This window comes from Mytilus trossulus, unplaced genomic scaffold, assembly GCF_036588685.1.
Source record: "Mytilus trossulus isolate FHL-02 unplaced genomic scaffold, PNRI_Mtr1.1.1.hap1 h1tg000350l__unscaffolded, whole genome shotgun sequence".
Taxonomy (NCBI): Eukaryota; Metazoa; Mollusca; class Bivalvia; order Mytilida; family Mytilidae; genus Mytilus; species Mytilus trossulus.
In genome coordinates, this window is record NW_026963335.1 from 101988 (window position 1) to 118128 (window position 16141).

Genomic DNA, 16141 nt, shown 5'->3' on the forward strand with positions numbered 1-16141 from the left:
GGGGGGGGGGGCTAGGATGAAAACAATTGTCCTGGATTTTTTTTAGCTGTAATCTCTGTCCTGCCTTTTTATTTTTCACCCTGTTCGGTCCTGCCTTTTTTTTTTTTAGTTTACCCGACTTGTTTTTACCTAAATTGTCGTCCTGACTTTTTTTTTTGCAAGTGTCTCATCCTGCCTTTTTTGTTTTACTCAAAACTCCTGTCCTGCCTATTTTTTTCAAATTTCATCCTAAAGAACTTCTTGATAATCTAAAATCTCGGTCTTTTCTGAAATTCTTTCTAACAAAGCTATTGTATATTCAACCCTGTATACTACCATTCCCCATGTGCAATTATAGTTTTAAAAATACTTTGAACGACATAATTTATGTTTCTTTATGTGTGAGGTTTACATTCTGACGTCAAACACACGACTCTACACAAGAGTTGATGTGCATGCAGTCATAGGACCGTTGTCACTGTGATAATAGACTTTTTTTTTTAAATTGTCTTGAGTCAGGCCATTGAAGGCTATTAAGCCTTGGAGCTTTTATCTAAATCAAAACCCATTAACCATTGACGATAAACTAGAAAATTAGAGACAATTATTTAAATATCTAGTTTTTACATTTTCCAGCCAATTAGAACTCATTGCCATTGCCATTTACACTTTAAATGTTAATAGACTTGACTATAAACAAAATGTTAAGCATACGTTAGTAGATTGTTATAAAAAGATACATAACAAACACAAACACAAACAAAGAATATATTTAAAAAAAAAAAATAAACCTGACGATAATAACAAATCAACAACTTTTATAGGAATTATATGAATGTGCAAATGATATTTTGAATTTGTTGAGTGCAGTAGTAGAGGATTGAGATTCGACAGTTTCAATTACAACGGTAATTGCTCTGTTATCTTGTGTGTCTTCATTTCATAGGAATTATATAAAAGTTTCCTTAATATAAAATATTTCAATATGTTGTTGCAATTCCGTTTTGGAAAATCTATTGTATTCACAAATTCAGTACATTGTTTAGGTTTCCATATTCATCGGATAGATATGCTAGAAAAATGTATATAAATTTATCAGTTTAAATAGCTCTACTTAGCATGCTTAGAAAATGAGAACCAATAGCGAGGGGCGAAATAAGTCGCCAAAAATATATGTTTCCTCAAAATACACTATATCTATGAATATCTATTGAAGTATTATTAAATCTTTTCCAAGAAACAATTTCAGATTTCCACTCCGGAGATACAAAGTGTCTTGAAGATTTATATTTTTCTTCTCTAGTTTTCGTTCGATGAGTATCAGCTAGTCGGAAGAACGTACCGTTGTTCACACATGGGGCTGTAATAAATTTACGGATTGGTGGAGTAGGTGGACGAATCGTAACTGTATAATTTGGTCTAGGGGTTTTATTCCTGAAATGGAAAAGTACAGAATAAATCTATTATTTATGATATACCTACATGTCATTTCTGCATGTATGTGTGGATATTAATTGGTCGCAGATTAAATACTATACTATGATTCCAGTAATGACTTGACAGTAAAATTGACCGGACGCGCGCACAAGAATATCCTCGTTCTCACAAAAAGCTTTTCATTGCAGAGCAACGCGTTCGAAACACATGAGATCACCATCGGTTCTTAGCTGGTTTCATGTTGCTCAGTCTTATGCTTTCTAAGTTGTGTTTTGTGTACTGTTGTTTGTATTTTCATCGTTTTTTTCTAATACTATATATAGTATTTAATATTCTCACCCTTTGGTATCTGGTGAATAATTGCAAATTGCATCATTGTCCATATCATACCCCATCTCATCATTTCGTAGACACTACTTTGAAAATATAGATTAAGTAATATGTTAATCTACTTAGTCGATTTACGGTTTTTCTTATCGGTTTTGTTAACAACGGCCTACTAGCATTTACTGACCCGCCAGCTCCACACTCCAATTAAACTGATTGAAAGATAATGTCTTCATCATATATAAATCAAGTGCAACCCCTCTCGTTAAGGGTTTAGGAGCATGCAATGCTAAAATTTATGAGAGGAACATAACCCGTATGATGGCAACAACTGGTTTAGCATACATGTGTTATTTTCGATGCAAAGACCTTATGAGTGAATCACTATTAATACTAAAATATGCCGTTTTTAATGACAACAGTATCGTAACTATATCCAATATAATTCTATATAAAGGTTTTGTAAGATATTGATATGAATGCCGACATTTTTGTGCTTTTTAAAGAATATCACCATTAAAGATTGGATGTGAAATACCTGATAGTATAACTGTACCGCTGATAAAATTTAGTAAAAGTTTTTGTAAGAAAGGTGATCTTAAGTGAAGAAAGATATAGCAAAAAGACCGTACTCCAATATAATTCAATAAAAGTAACGAAATCTATCGTTGTCATCACACGGAACAAGTGCAAAACAACTACCATATTCCTGACTTAGAACTGGTATTTTCAAAAGAAAAATGTTAATATAAAAAAGAAAATGTGGTATGATTGTCAATGAGACAACTATCCAAAAAAGACCAAAATGACACAAACATTAACAACTTTAGGTCACCGTACGTCCTTCAACAATGAGCCAAGCCCATACCGCATAGTCAGATATAAAAGGCGCCAATAAGACAATGTAAAACAATTCAAACGAGAAAACTAACGGCCTTATTTATGTAAAAAAATGAACAAAAAACAAATATGTAAAACATAAACAAACGACAACCACTGAATTACAGGCTCCTGACTTGGGACAGGCACATACACAAATAATGTGGCGGGTTTAAACATGTTAGCGGGATCTCAACCCTCCCCAAACCTGGGACAGTGGTATAACAGTACAACATAAGAACGAACTTTAAAAATCAGCCTGGTTTTATAGTTAGCTAAACCTCCCAATTGTATGACTTTGTATGACTCTTAAACACCTGTTTACTACTGTTGCCTTTATTTTAAAGGCCTTTTAATATACCAAATATTAATACATCTCTATCTTTCAATATTTAGCTATTTGAGCGTTTCTGAAAAGTGTCAATCCAGATTATCGCTTCGAATGCACTTAATGTATATAAAAAAAAGTAAAATCACAAAAATACTGAACTCCGAGGAAAATTCAAAACGGAAAACCCCAATCAAATGGCAAAATTAAAGGATAAAACACATCAAACGAATGGAAAACAACTTTCAAATTCCTGACTTGGTACAGATCATTTTCAAATGTAAAAAATGGGGATTTGAACCTGGTTTTATAGTCTATCACTTGTATGACAGTCGCATCAAATTCCATTATATTTTCAACGATGCATGAAAATCCCATTACATAATAGAATCATAATAGGTAAAATTGTCAAATTAGGGATACAGTAGTCATCACTGTGTTCAATTAGATCAAAAACAAACAAATGTTTAACAAAGTAACACAAAAATGCATCTATCAAATTTAACAACAACATTCATTGCTTACTTATATATGTATCTTAAAGCAACCCATAAAAGATTAAAATATTTGTCCTGTGACATGGCAAGATTGACATCAACTCAAATGTAGACTCGCATGTTTGACGTCAGAATGAAAACGTCACACAGGAAGCGATATAAAATAATTTTGTCGTTCAAAGTATTTTCAAAATTTTAATTATAATCATTTCCTTACAAATCTATCGTTAAGGACGATTCCCGCAAAATTTGGAAGTCTTAAGTTATTCATATCGAATCAGCACTGTATAAACAAAGAAGAGACATACGAAACACAGATGTTCATTTGATACAACTTACAAAGTACAGTATTTGACGCAATTATACAACAAACTTGCACAGCAGTAACATTTCAATCAAGGAATTGCTTATGCAGATCTATACACAATGTCTTGATTCAATCAAGTTATAATCTATTTATATATATTATCATAAGCACAAATCAACTATACTTTATAACAACATAAATATATGGCAGTTTACTTAATAAAATAGAAGGTCAATATATCTTCTGATTTGGTGCGTATGGTGTAATTAACAAATAACATGTTGATATATAAGTTGACAGATGGAGTCAGATTAAAAAATATCAAACGTGTTTCCGCGCTTTGGTCGAATTGTTGACCCTTTGACACTTTCTCCAATTCCATTCTCAATTTTATTTTTTTAAGATACTAACAAAATTAAAACATCAAAACCTAAAGTTCGGATAACGATATCACGCTTTAAAATGGATAAGATTTCGGATTTTCAAATATTTTGAGCTAGAACATCACCCAAGGGGATATCAATTATCGCAATGCGCATAGTATGAGTAAAATTGGCACCGAAAGTGACATGTTCATATACTCATAGTTATAACTCTATACAAACCTCTTTGAAACCTCTGCACTCCACTGACGTTCGAAACTCTTTCTTTTATCTGCTGCTCTCCTTTTATCTTCGTCTGACATCCAGTAATGCGGATCTGCACTTTTACAGTGTACTCGTCTGTTATCCACTTGGTGTCTTAGCAACGAAATAGGAAATTGACGAACGGATAGTCTTTCCCCTAATTTCTCATTCCCACGTGCATTGACCCAAGCTTGTCTGACTTCAGAAGTTGCTTGAAAAAGTAATGACATGTTAATTAAATAGGAATGACTATTACTGTAAACCACGTCATCAGTTTTTCGACAAATCAAGGCTTTATTTGCAATCCAATAAATCCCAACTAAAGTTATAAAAACAGCAAGCGCTGATCTTAAGAAACATTCCCCAAAACAACATGTTTATTATCTGCGATAGCATTATAACTGTTGGTAAAAAAATTGTACGTTATAATTTGCGTCTTATCTAGTTTGTTACAGGTAATATAAATCTTCTGTGTTGATTATTGCTGTCGAAAAGTAAGAATTTAGACGATTTTTACAATGGCTCCGAGGCAAAGTTTGAATAACTATTTATATCCTAGTTTTATTGAATTGTATTTATGCTATTGCCAACCTATCGTGTAAATAAAAGAAAATATTTCATGTGACCACACAAGACGAAGCACTTTAAACAATAATGAAACTGACAGCAATGAAAAATATGAAAAGAATTCTTTTCTCTATTTAAGATTTACTTTATTTAAAGATTTTTACATCTTTTTTGTTACAAAAATACATGAAATAAGATCGGTTTAATTTCGAACAGCGGTATACTACTGTTGCCTTTATTACTCATACATTGTGTATGTTGAAGGAAATGTTGATAACATATTGCCATCATTAATTGAAACACGACCGGAATCAAAATGAATAACCGTGTTATGCCGTATTGCTTTTGCCCATTGTTGAATGTAGTACTGTAACTTCTATGTCCTTTTGTTATCATCTGGTCGAGAGTAGTGTCAATCAAATATCATTTTATCATTTTTATTACGTGTATCTAAAAGGCTATATACTACATGCTTGCGATAACATTTTGATTTAGGTATTACTTTACTACTCATATTTAAAGAAACATATTTTCAAAAGGAGATTGATTGACACGAGGCATTATTTAACCACTATAGAGCAAAAATTATCAAATTCTTCAATCAATTCAAACTTATTTATGTATACATGTAAGGTAATGATTATTTAACAGTTTTCTCTCGCTTTTTCCCTCAGATTTTTTTTCTCGTATCACCTTATCATCAATTTTGTTAGTTACTCAAATTAACATTGAATATAATGGCAAGCATTCTAAAACAGAACTCCGCCCCCCCTTGTATCTCACAGACATATACTTTTTCGTAGAATTTGGAAATACTATTTTTTAAACAAGCACAAGCCCCTCCCCTCCCTGCAGTTAAATGTTTGTTTCCTTAGTCATAGAAAAAGTTTAAAAAAGGAACATTGGAATATTACTAAGATTGCAAATCATGTTAAAATATAAGACATCATATTGACAATAAATGACCTTCTTATAAATGAGTTTTTAGTAAAATGCATAGGTACGTGTATGAACCAATGCCTCTAAACCAAAATAATATTTTATTCGCTTCAAAGCAAAATATTTGTTTTTAATTAGGCCTTGACTCATGTCTTAATATATATATGAAGTTATAAGCATATGAATTTGATTAAGTATACAGACATAGGACATAACGTTGACAAAACGTCACAATACAAATAAAAGCTATATGGTTTATGAACAATGGTAAACATTCAAATGAATAGCTCTAAAAAGCAACAGGATAAACTAGCCTTACCTCTTTTGGCTGAGAAGGATTCTGAAATTACCGGCAAATTCAATTGTGAAAATATAATGCACAGTTGATGTGTTTTAATATCAACACATTCATAGTATCAATAAAGTTTAAAAAAAATAAATGGTTAACTTGCGGAATGCAATATAATTTGTTGGGTGTATGACTGTATTTTTTTTATAGCATTTTTATTGTTTATGTGTGAAATATTTTTCACAATAATTTTAGATCTAGAATTATCTTCTGTTTTATAATCTACTTGAAGACAATAACCTATAATTCATGAATATAATAAAGTTATTTCATTGTATTTTGTCCATACGAATACATGATATTTTACTTACTATACTGCCTATCATATTTTAGGGGTAACGGAAATGGTTTCATTCCTTCCGGGATATGAAATCCGAATGGTGTAGATGTAGGTCTACAAGACATTCCTGAAATGTCAAAATTTACAATTATCATACTGTAAACAAGTAATTATATATCAAAGTCACAATAGTCTAATCTATATATAAAAAAGAGAAACGAGAAAAACGTAAGAACCTTACTAACAAACGATAACTTCTGCAACTTTAACAATCAATGTTGTATGTTTTATGATATTTGTTTACGCGTACTAATAAAGAATGCATGTCTAAGTACGAAGCTAGCTGATGAAAATTAGGTCTTTATGATGATAATATCGCCGATAGCACAGATATCCCCTGTCGTGTCTTTATATAATATGATGCATATACATAAAATGTAAGTTTGATCTCTGGAAAACACTTAATTTAACAGTATATAAAAAAAGAATAAATTGATAAACGGACATGCTAGTTGTTAAATCCACTACCCCATCGTTGTCATGTGGCATAGCTATAAAATGTTAGTAGAAATGATTTGATAAAACACGAAAACTTAATTGGTATACTTACATTGTGAACGTAACAAAGTTAACAGTAAACTTCCAAATATTAATTTTATTCCGATTCTATCGAGGGGGTTGGGGTTCATGGAATGTCGGTAAGAAAGTAATAAGTAGGTAATTATGAGTAATTTATATAACAAAAATGTTACAAATGGATGTTGATGTTTATATCTAATTTTAATTTTAATTTTAGTTGTCATAAATGTAATATTTTGATATATCAATTTCCCTTAAAATTATAAGACCCCCAACGCTAACATACATTTAAAATATGAACAATATTTACAGTTGATATAAAGATAACTGCAATATGATAGGTAGTCTAGTACAGTTTAAAGAATACACATGATTGTTTTTGAGATAATATTTTGAATGGTTTATTATTGTTGGTTCCCCATTACACTATTAAATTAAAATTATATAAAAATGTACAAATAAAACCAGGTCATTCGTCAGCTACCAATATCAATAAGTTTTAAATTGAGTAACGGATTTCGTTGGAATTTATAAATGTTGATATAAACATTGCAAAATATATTAAAAAAAACAATAATGTTAGGGTGGTAAATTTGTAAAAACACAATATAATCAAACCATATTGGAAAAGTTTAGCTTGTCACAAATTACAACATTCTATGTTTGATGAATCACGACACTGAATCAAAGGAATAGAAAAATATATCACTGTATCACTTGAAGTTGTATATATCTTAAATTTCATACATCAATTTAAGAAAATAAAAACAATCTATCAACAGAAAGGGACTAACAGAACGGTCAGCTTCTAAAATCATTTATAATTTCACAGCCTGTATATATAATTTCGAAAGGTAAATAAGACAACAACAAAACGACCCAAAATTGAGTTGAAAAATACTTAGCTGGTTTAAAGAATTTTCATTATTTAAAACGAAAATAGAACATTCTTTGCCACCATTTAAGTGTGTAAGTTGTAAAAACAATAAAACTATTACAATGTCAAAGTTATTGCCGAAGTGCAAGGTATTATATTTTTAATTAAAATGAGGTGTGAACACCATTACAAAACCCATGTGTGTAATATGGCTCCAAGAAAGGAGTAAAATCACAAAGATACTGACTTCCGAGGCCGAAAATTCAAAACAGAAAGTCCGCAATCTAATGGCAAAACCAAAAGCTCAAACATTTCAAACGACTGAATTACAACTGTCATATTCCTGAACCCATTCCTAGTGATACACCTAATACCCAATTTGTTCTAGAGACCCCAGCGTACTAAAAGTTAAATGTTGATGTATATCTAAAAATTGAGGTAACACATATGTACTTTTAGAGTTTAGCTTATTTTCAAACTCACGAATAATGCACGTCTTTACGAATGAATATTATTTAGCATTGTTAATCATAGATCCAATCTATAATGCTTCTACAAATGTACTATATAAAAATAAGAAGATGTGGTATGATTTTAAATACAATCTATATATTAAAGGCCCGACATAATAGATATGAAACAACTCAATAGACAAACACTACAAGCCTTATTGATAACACAGCAATTTACGAAACACAAATATGGCAGCCACGAACCAACAACAATCTCTGGGTTCCTCCCTTTGTACTGGCGTATACCAAATTTTTGTGAGCGCTAAATCCTCCCCTACTCTGGGACAGTGGTATAACAGCACAACATAAGAACAAAATATAAAACAGTTCAATTTTTTAGATTGATACCAATTAAAAAAACAGCAAACACAGACCGAACGTGGCAGAGTATTTATTCATCTCTTATCCCTAATAACAAAAACTACACTAAATGTGGATCTGAGAGTACTCGCAGTAACGGAAAGCGATTCCAAAGCCAATAGCAAAAATAATAAAAAATAAATCATGTATCAAAAACATTATTTCTAATAGATTCTGTGACGTCAGTTACCGAGTGGTCAAAATAGTTTGTCTAAAGGCCTGTCAACTCTGTGGATGTTAGTAAGAATCGCGGTAGTGGCAATGTACGTTCGATCCGATCTTAAATGCAAGGGTTATCTGTTTTCCTTTTGAAGGTTGGACTTTTTTTACCCTAGTACTCAGGTTATTTTTACCAATAAAAACTGACCGTCCTGGTGTAACCAATGTCGATGAAAACAAGCTAGAATGCGACCACTTTTGGCATTGTCAATTCATTAGAAACTGTCAAGGTATAGACAAACTTTACGAAACATTATTATACTATCAAAACACAAACTGTTATAATAGAATTAAAAACAGAAATGACACATTCATAACGATAAGGATAAATGAAAAAATCGTCAAATATGATTTGAGTTTTACAAGAACAATTTTTATTTCATTTTTTTTCTAATTTATAGAAAATAAAATAATGAGATCATGTATCAAGAAAGTTTAGGAATATGTATAAAACTAAGCTTACTGTGCTTGTGTTGCTTTCCGTTTACTTTTATCCAGCCATAGTGTAATCTGAAATATGAAATTATATAATAATAAGAATTATCTTGAACCTATTTATGTAGGTGCGATATATTCCCACCGAATGATTAAATATTTTTCGTAATTTATATTCCAAATTGTTTTAAACAATATGTTGAATATCAAATTCACAGCTATGTTTTTCTAATGTAAACAATAAATACTATCGAACAAAAAGAAATATGTAGACCTTTTAATTGTATTGATTTCAACATGACATTTAATCCAAATGTCTTCTTTCTTTATCAATGGATTTACACAAATGTATGTTATAAGACACTTCCTACCCCTAGCTGAATTTAAATATTATAAATATAGTCAAATCCCAAAATTAATAATTTGAATCTGTTAATGTTTAAGAAAAATGAGATCCACTATGAACCTTGAAATTTATTTAGAAAGCCATATGCATGTAGTTATTGGTTTCAAAGGAGGTGCACTATATAATGTTTTCTATCTAAGATCTTCTAAGTTCTGTGAACATCGCTAGATTTCTAAAATATATGCCAATAAGGAAAATAAGTGATTTGTATTAAGTTGTTGGTGGCTTTGAACTAGCTGTCAATAACTGCCAAGGAGTACTCTTATTTGTTGGGATGTACAAATACCCGGCCACGTCCACTTGTATTTGTATTTTTATCCATCTGATGAGTTAAGCCTTTTTCAACTGATTTTTATAGTTCTTTCCTATTCTGTGCTGTTAAACCACTGTCCCAGTGTTACATATTTGATTACGTTCATTTTTTGTACATAAATAAGGCTGTTAGTTTTCTCGTTTGAATTATTTTACATTGCCATTTCGTGGCCTTTTATAGCTGACTATGCGGTATGGGCTTTGTTCATTATTTAAGACCGTACGGTGTCCAATAGTTTTTAATGTCTGTGTTATTTGGTCTCTTGTGGAGAGTTGTCTCATTGGCAATCATACCACATCTTCTCTTTAATATGATGTAGGAAAAAATAAAAATGAAAGACATATAACCAACATGGGGGAACGTATCCAACATGGGGGGGGGGGGGGGGGGGGACTGTCACGTATCATGTATTCTTTTCATTTTTTGCATTTATATAAAGCGTTGACACACACAAAAAGTATAGCTTCTAGATAAGTACAATGATGGAAATATCAAATACTTACAACTTCAAAAGTAAAATTGATTATCTGAAGGAAATCTTTATGCAACAATTAATATCTTAAAAACTTAAGCTATGGCAATTTTGAGAAAATTTGTATAAGTTTTCTGGATAGTTCTCTCAATTGTTTTTTTTTTCAGTACACGGATTTCACAGTGACATAACAAATAGCTCAACCTTGTATTTCTAATCAAAGGTCGGTTTCGTATGAACCAAGTGAATTACTACAGGTTGTACTTATTGTATAGAAAAAACAAATATTTCCATAAAATATAAAAGGAAACACTCATAAACCTTGATAAAATATTTAAAAATCATTTAAAATTTATAGAATGACTGACTATTATAGATTGAATATACCTAATCTAATCACAATTTTCTTTTAAATTGATACGAAACAAACAAATTTTAAGGGCATTTCACACAAACGTATTGATTTAGATTGACATTTAATTTGAAAAAGTTGGTTTAAGTTTAATCGATGTGTTTAAGATGTTATGTGAACCGTACTTGAGATTGGTTTCTTATACAATTAACTGATTGAAATTTACAAATATTTTATGAATAGATTTTATCAAATCGACCATTTTACATTTTAATTGTTGATAAATGTTATTTGATCAAGATCATTGGTTGTATCATTACCATAACATCATAAAACATGTAGACAGTCGCGTGCGGGTCTTCGAGACCCGTATACTAGTATAGGAACATGAATATACTATTACTCGACCAAGACCAAGGTCTGTGACCTGCTGATAAAGGTCAAATGGTAAAAGGAGGGGTCCACTGATAAATGGAGGGTTCAAATGAGCAAAGAATATATTAAACATCGATCTTATTTCCGCCATAACAAAAAAAACAACATTATATTCTAAAGCTGACCAAAGACTCAAATTTATAATTTGGAAAAACTTCATGATTTGACTTTTTCTTTTGTAAACTTCCCATTCGTTGCATTGGGTAGGAAAAATTCGATGTTAGGACTTTTACGTTATGGAATATCTTTAAATCAATGAGATTTCACAATCAAAAAGTGTGCTCATATAGAGGTATTAGCAAGAACGATTGTGTTAGTTTCATCACTAAGGAATATCTAAGGGGCCGTTACGACTATGTTGGTCAGTTCACTTTCTATGTGTCTTATCTATCTGAAATATTGTTTTCCTGCTTGATTATACATGCACAAACATGAATAGTTATTTATGGTTTTACATTTGATAGATCTCAAGGGTTCACTTTAGTATAGAAGTATAGTTATCTGGATATCTTATAATTAGCGACATAAAAAGTCATGTTAAAGAGAGTCAACCGTTTAAGTATGCAGAATGTTTAAAAATTTGAAATATGGGCAAAACATCCGATGCCTCGCTATAGAGTTCATCTCGCTCTCCACAATTAAAAGAAAACTTTCACCCTTCTTTGAGGAGGTCGAAGGGAACCTGCTATAATCATACCTACATACAACATTTCCTCACTTTCCAGTAACAGTTCAATTTCAAATTCTGTATTGAAAATATTTAAAAAAAAATGTATTCCTGATTGAATACGCATGAAATATGTTCCACTGGACGTGAGACAATATGCATGAAATGTTCCACTGGACGTAAGGCAATATCAATATGCATAAAATATGTGTCACTGGACGTAAAACAATATGCATGAAAGATGTGCCACTGGACGTAAGACAATATGCATGAAATATGTGCCACTGGGCGTAAGACAATATGCACGAAGTATCTTCCACTGGACGTAAGACTGTATTTATATGTCCTGATGTTTTTTGTACCTCGGTATGATTATTAACCTTATCTCATTTCAGTTTATTGCCTTTATATTTAAGAGAACAGTTCATTAAATCTAAAATAAAAGACCGATAATTGACTTATTTTGTCTTTGTTTTTACTGAAATATTTGATTTCGAATTTTGCATATTGCAAACATCAAAGAGAGCTTCAACATTCAGAAGTCTAAGTGTGACAAACCAAATCATGGTACAAACGACGCAAGACAAATATCAGTTTACAAAATACTACATGCAAAACTTTATTTGTGTGTAACAAGAACCCCATAAAAAATCCGGGGGATACTAGGTGCTCCGGAAGGGTACCACTATTCGCGATCGGCTACACATGATTCACATAAGAAATCCATGTTGTTGTTCATTGTACAGCTATACATTCTTTGTGAAGTGTAAAGCTGTGTGATAATGTAAAACTTAAAAAAGGGAACCTGTTTTTACGAAAATTAACAAATTGATTCACTGCATTGTTTATAGATACAGGAAGATGTGGTATGAGTGCCAATGAGACAACTCTCGATCCAAGTAACAATTATAAAATTAAACCATTATAGGTCAAGGTACGGTCTTCAACACGGAGCATTTGTTCACACCGAACAGCAAGATATAAAGGGCCCCAAAAATTACAAGTGTAAAACCATTCAAACGAGAATGATTGTCTGATTGATAGTAACACTTAGTATATGTTTTTAAGTAACACATAGGTCAATTCAATATCTTTTTAGATAAAATGGCAACTTTCATCCATAAATTCTTGGTGAAAATTTTGTAATATTTTAGGCACTTTAAAAGTTTAAACTTCGCTGTAACTTATTCATTATTAATGCATGATTTATGTGAAAAAAAGATTTCAGGCGAATAGAGGCTAGACTAGCAAACATCATCCTTTACATGATAAAATTATGAAAATACTCACTACATGTCGTATATCTTTTATCTGTCCTTCTTCTACTATTATAATCAGCCTTTCAAATATCAAATTAGCATAAATGATCAAGTTTTGCACTGCATATTCATTGCATAATGTAACGTTATGTGTAGTTCAAATCAAAAGCCAGTGAAATAGAAACGTTAACTAGTATTTTCTAAACACTTAGATATATTTCTTTTAAGAAATAAATTCGATATAATCTTTTACAAACAATAAAACCAGATAAAGCTTGAAATGTCAACTTGTATGTCAGATAGGTATAAAGTTTCTATTCACAATTTCAAATGTTTAAAGATTTTCGGTGTATTGAGTTTAATTTATTTGTGCATACTTAAATAAAACAGTAGTTTTAATTTAAATATATATCATCGATTTTATATTTCACAATCAAATTTATAATTAAAGTTTTTGTCGTTGGTTACAATACCTCGTTTTCGTAACAAAAAGTTCCCTTTGTAAAGATTATGGAAACGAAATTGTAACAACTGTTATTTCGAGTGTTATTCTGAAGATAATCATCACAAATGTAGTAAATTAACTGAAAATTAGCAGCAAACAAATTTATTTCTCTTTATAGTACATGAAAAAGGATTACAAAAGAGAGACGAAAGATACCAAAGTATAAAAAAGAAGATGTGGTATGATTGCCAATGAGATAACTATCCACAAAAGACCAACATTAACAACTATAGGTCACCGTAAACAGGACATTTTAAATAATTAGTCGAAAATAAACTAACATCCCACGGCTAAAAAAGTAAAAGAGATACAGACAATAGTCTACAAGCCCAACATAAAAAATTTAAGACTAGAGCAACAAAAAACCCACAAAAAACTGGGGATGATCTCAAGTGGTCTAGAAGTAGTTCCTGTTCTAACCGTTGTGTTGCACATGTTAGTACAAACCCGATGATAAGTCTTATTCAGAAGGTGACATTTGGGAAAAGAGGACAGGATTGTAGTTACGACATCAGAACATATCCGTTGTTATCTCTGAAACGGATATTCCATAATGGTCAACCAACTAGTGATGGCGTTCGTAAAACGTACGACGGGATGAAATCAACTTCACCACGTGGAACTTTTGGTTTCATAGCTTCCTTGTGAACAGCAATTTCTCTATCAAGAAAATCATAATAGTTTAACCAAACCAAATTGGTCGCCACGAAATAGCCTAAATGTTATGCTTAAACGTGGCGTTAAGGGCATACGATACAGTCGTGATCCCGTATTGAAATTTGAAATTATGATAACAATTTTATATAGGCTATTTTTTACCTGATTAGATTAAATCTGTAGTAAAACATATACCTTCATGTGCTACTTTTTGATTGAAATGAGGTCGAAATTTGTCAGATATTTGCTCAAAACTATGATTTCTAGACGTATTTTTCCTTTCGACAGAAGTACATAATTTTCTGTGTTCTAAAAGATAAACACAAGCTAGTTTTTGTTAAATCATTTGTTATTTTCTGTTTTATATAAATGTCCTATAAATTTATGCATTTATTTTTACAAATAATTCATATTCATCAAATGTTCATTAATGTAGAAAAAACGTATTTTTTTGGCTATATATCTATCAAATTAAAAAAAAAATGCACTATTGACTTTTTCATGAAAATTGGTAAAAATAACCATCATACATAATCAAACCAAATTTCATTGAAAAAAATTAGGGGTCACAGTTAAGTTTGAATGATGAAAATCAGTCAAAAAATGCATCTTTTCACGAGTTGTCACAGTTTGACGTCGCGAAAATAAAATTTTACGTCAACAACGTAATTATATCCCCTGTAACTGTATCGTATGCCCTTAAAAACACCAAAAATCAATAAAATTATTGTATAAAAGAAAATAAAAGAAACCCGCTCGTTTTAAATTTAAAGTTTTTTTTTTTTTGGGGGGGGATTAAAACGAAAACAAACACATATGCAATATGTTTTCTGAGTGTAAACAGTAGACATGCTGCATGTAAAAAACAAGCATAGATAAAAACTAATGTGACTAGTTCCGATGAACCATCATAACGTAAAACGACGAATCAAGAGTTTCAACGTTATATAAATCTAATAATTTAATTTTGGATACAACACGTCTTCTGATTGGCTGAAAGTTTTCTGTCTATAAGCTCAAAGACAAGTTTGTTATGTGACAGTGACGTCATCAAATAATCATAAAGTTTCTGGTCGAATCCATCACCGATACAAAAGTAGATGACACATGGAGTTTTTGGTAAGAACAAATTGACGGGTTTAAACGGAATGATTTTTTAAACAGAGACTTCGGTGCACCTTATTATCAGCATGACGTTTCTAAGATGACAATACGAATACTAAAAATCCAGGTGTACAATTAGGCGTTGGTACTAAGATTAGTCACGGACCCGTGATATCTAGCTTCATTAGAGTTAATAGCACGAATTCTTATTTGGTAAAAAAAACCAATGCGACTCTCTTTAGATATTACCAGACTCAAACACCCACGATCTCGGGTGTGTTCTAGCTTCATTAGAGCTCATTTGACGTATTCTTACTTTTATAACAAACAATGCAACACTCTTAAGATATTTGGTTTATTGGCTCTTAATGGACACAAATCTGGTCACTTGTTTGCTACCCAGTAAATTCGTATATTTGAAATAAAGATTTAACAAGGATATTTTTTTTTCTGCAATTAAGAACATGAATATAT

General features: G+C 31.2%; 1 protein-coding gene across 4 annotated transcripts; it reads right to left on the reverse strand.

The window, feature by feature from the left end:
* Window positions 1-573: 573 nt before the first annotated feature.
* LOC134701843 (uncharacterized) lies at window positions 574-13694 on the reverse strand. 4 transcript variants are annotated; one of them, XM_063562962.1, is made up of 6 exons: window positions 13433-13694; window positions 9526-9572; window positions 6547-6642; window positions 6206-6226; window positions 4360-4591; window positions 574-1413 (listed from the first exon to the last, which is right to left on the reverse strand). In XM_063562962.1, exons 3-6 carry the CDS (start codon window positions 6638-6640, stop codon window positions 1161-1163), a joined length of 600 nt encoding a protein of 199 aa, XP_063419032.1. In that variant the 5' UTR covers window positions 6641-6642; window positions 9526-9572; window positions 13433-13694; the 3' UTR covers window positions 574-1160. The 4 variants fall into 4 exon arrangements, with proteins under 4 accessions (XP_063419032.1, XP_063419034.1, XP_063419033.1 ...); XM_063562964.1 differs by lacking the exon at window positions 6206-6226; XM_063562963.1 differs by lacking the exons at window positions 9526-9572; window positions 13433-13694 and adding an exon at window positions 7021-7050.
* Window positions 13695-16141: the final 2447 nt, after the last annotated feature.

Coding starts and splice junctions, on each gene's coding strand:
- LOC134701843 (XM_063562962.1), bottom strand. CDS start 6,640: ATGTCTTGTAGACCTACATCTACACCATTCGGATTTCATATCCCGGAA. Junction 6,227..6,546: donor AAAATATGATAGGCAGTATA/GTAAGTAAAATA, acceptor CGGTAATTTCAG/AATCCTTCTCAGCCAAAAGA. Junction 4,592..6,205: donor ATCCTTCTCAGCCAAAAGAG/GTAAGGCTAGTT, acceptor TACTTTTTCAAG/CAACTTCTGAAGTCAGACAA.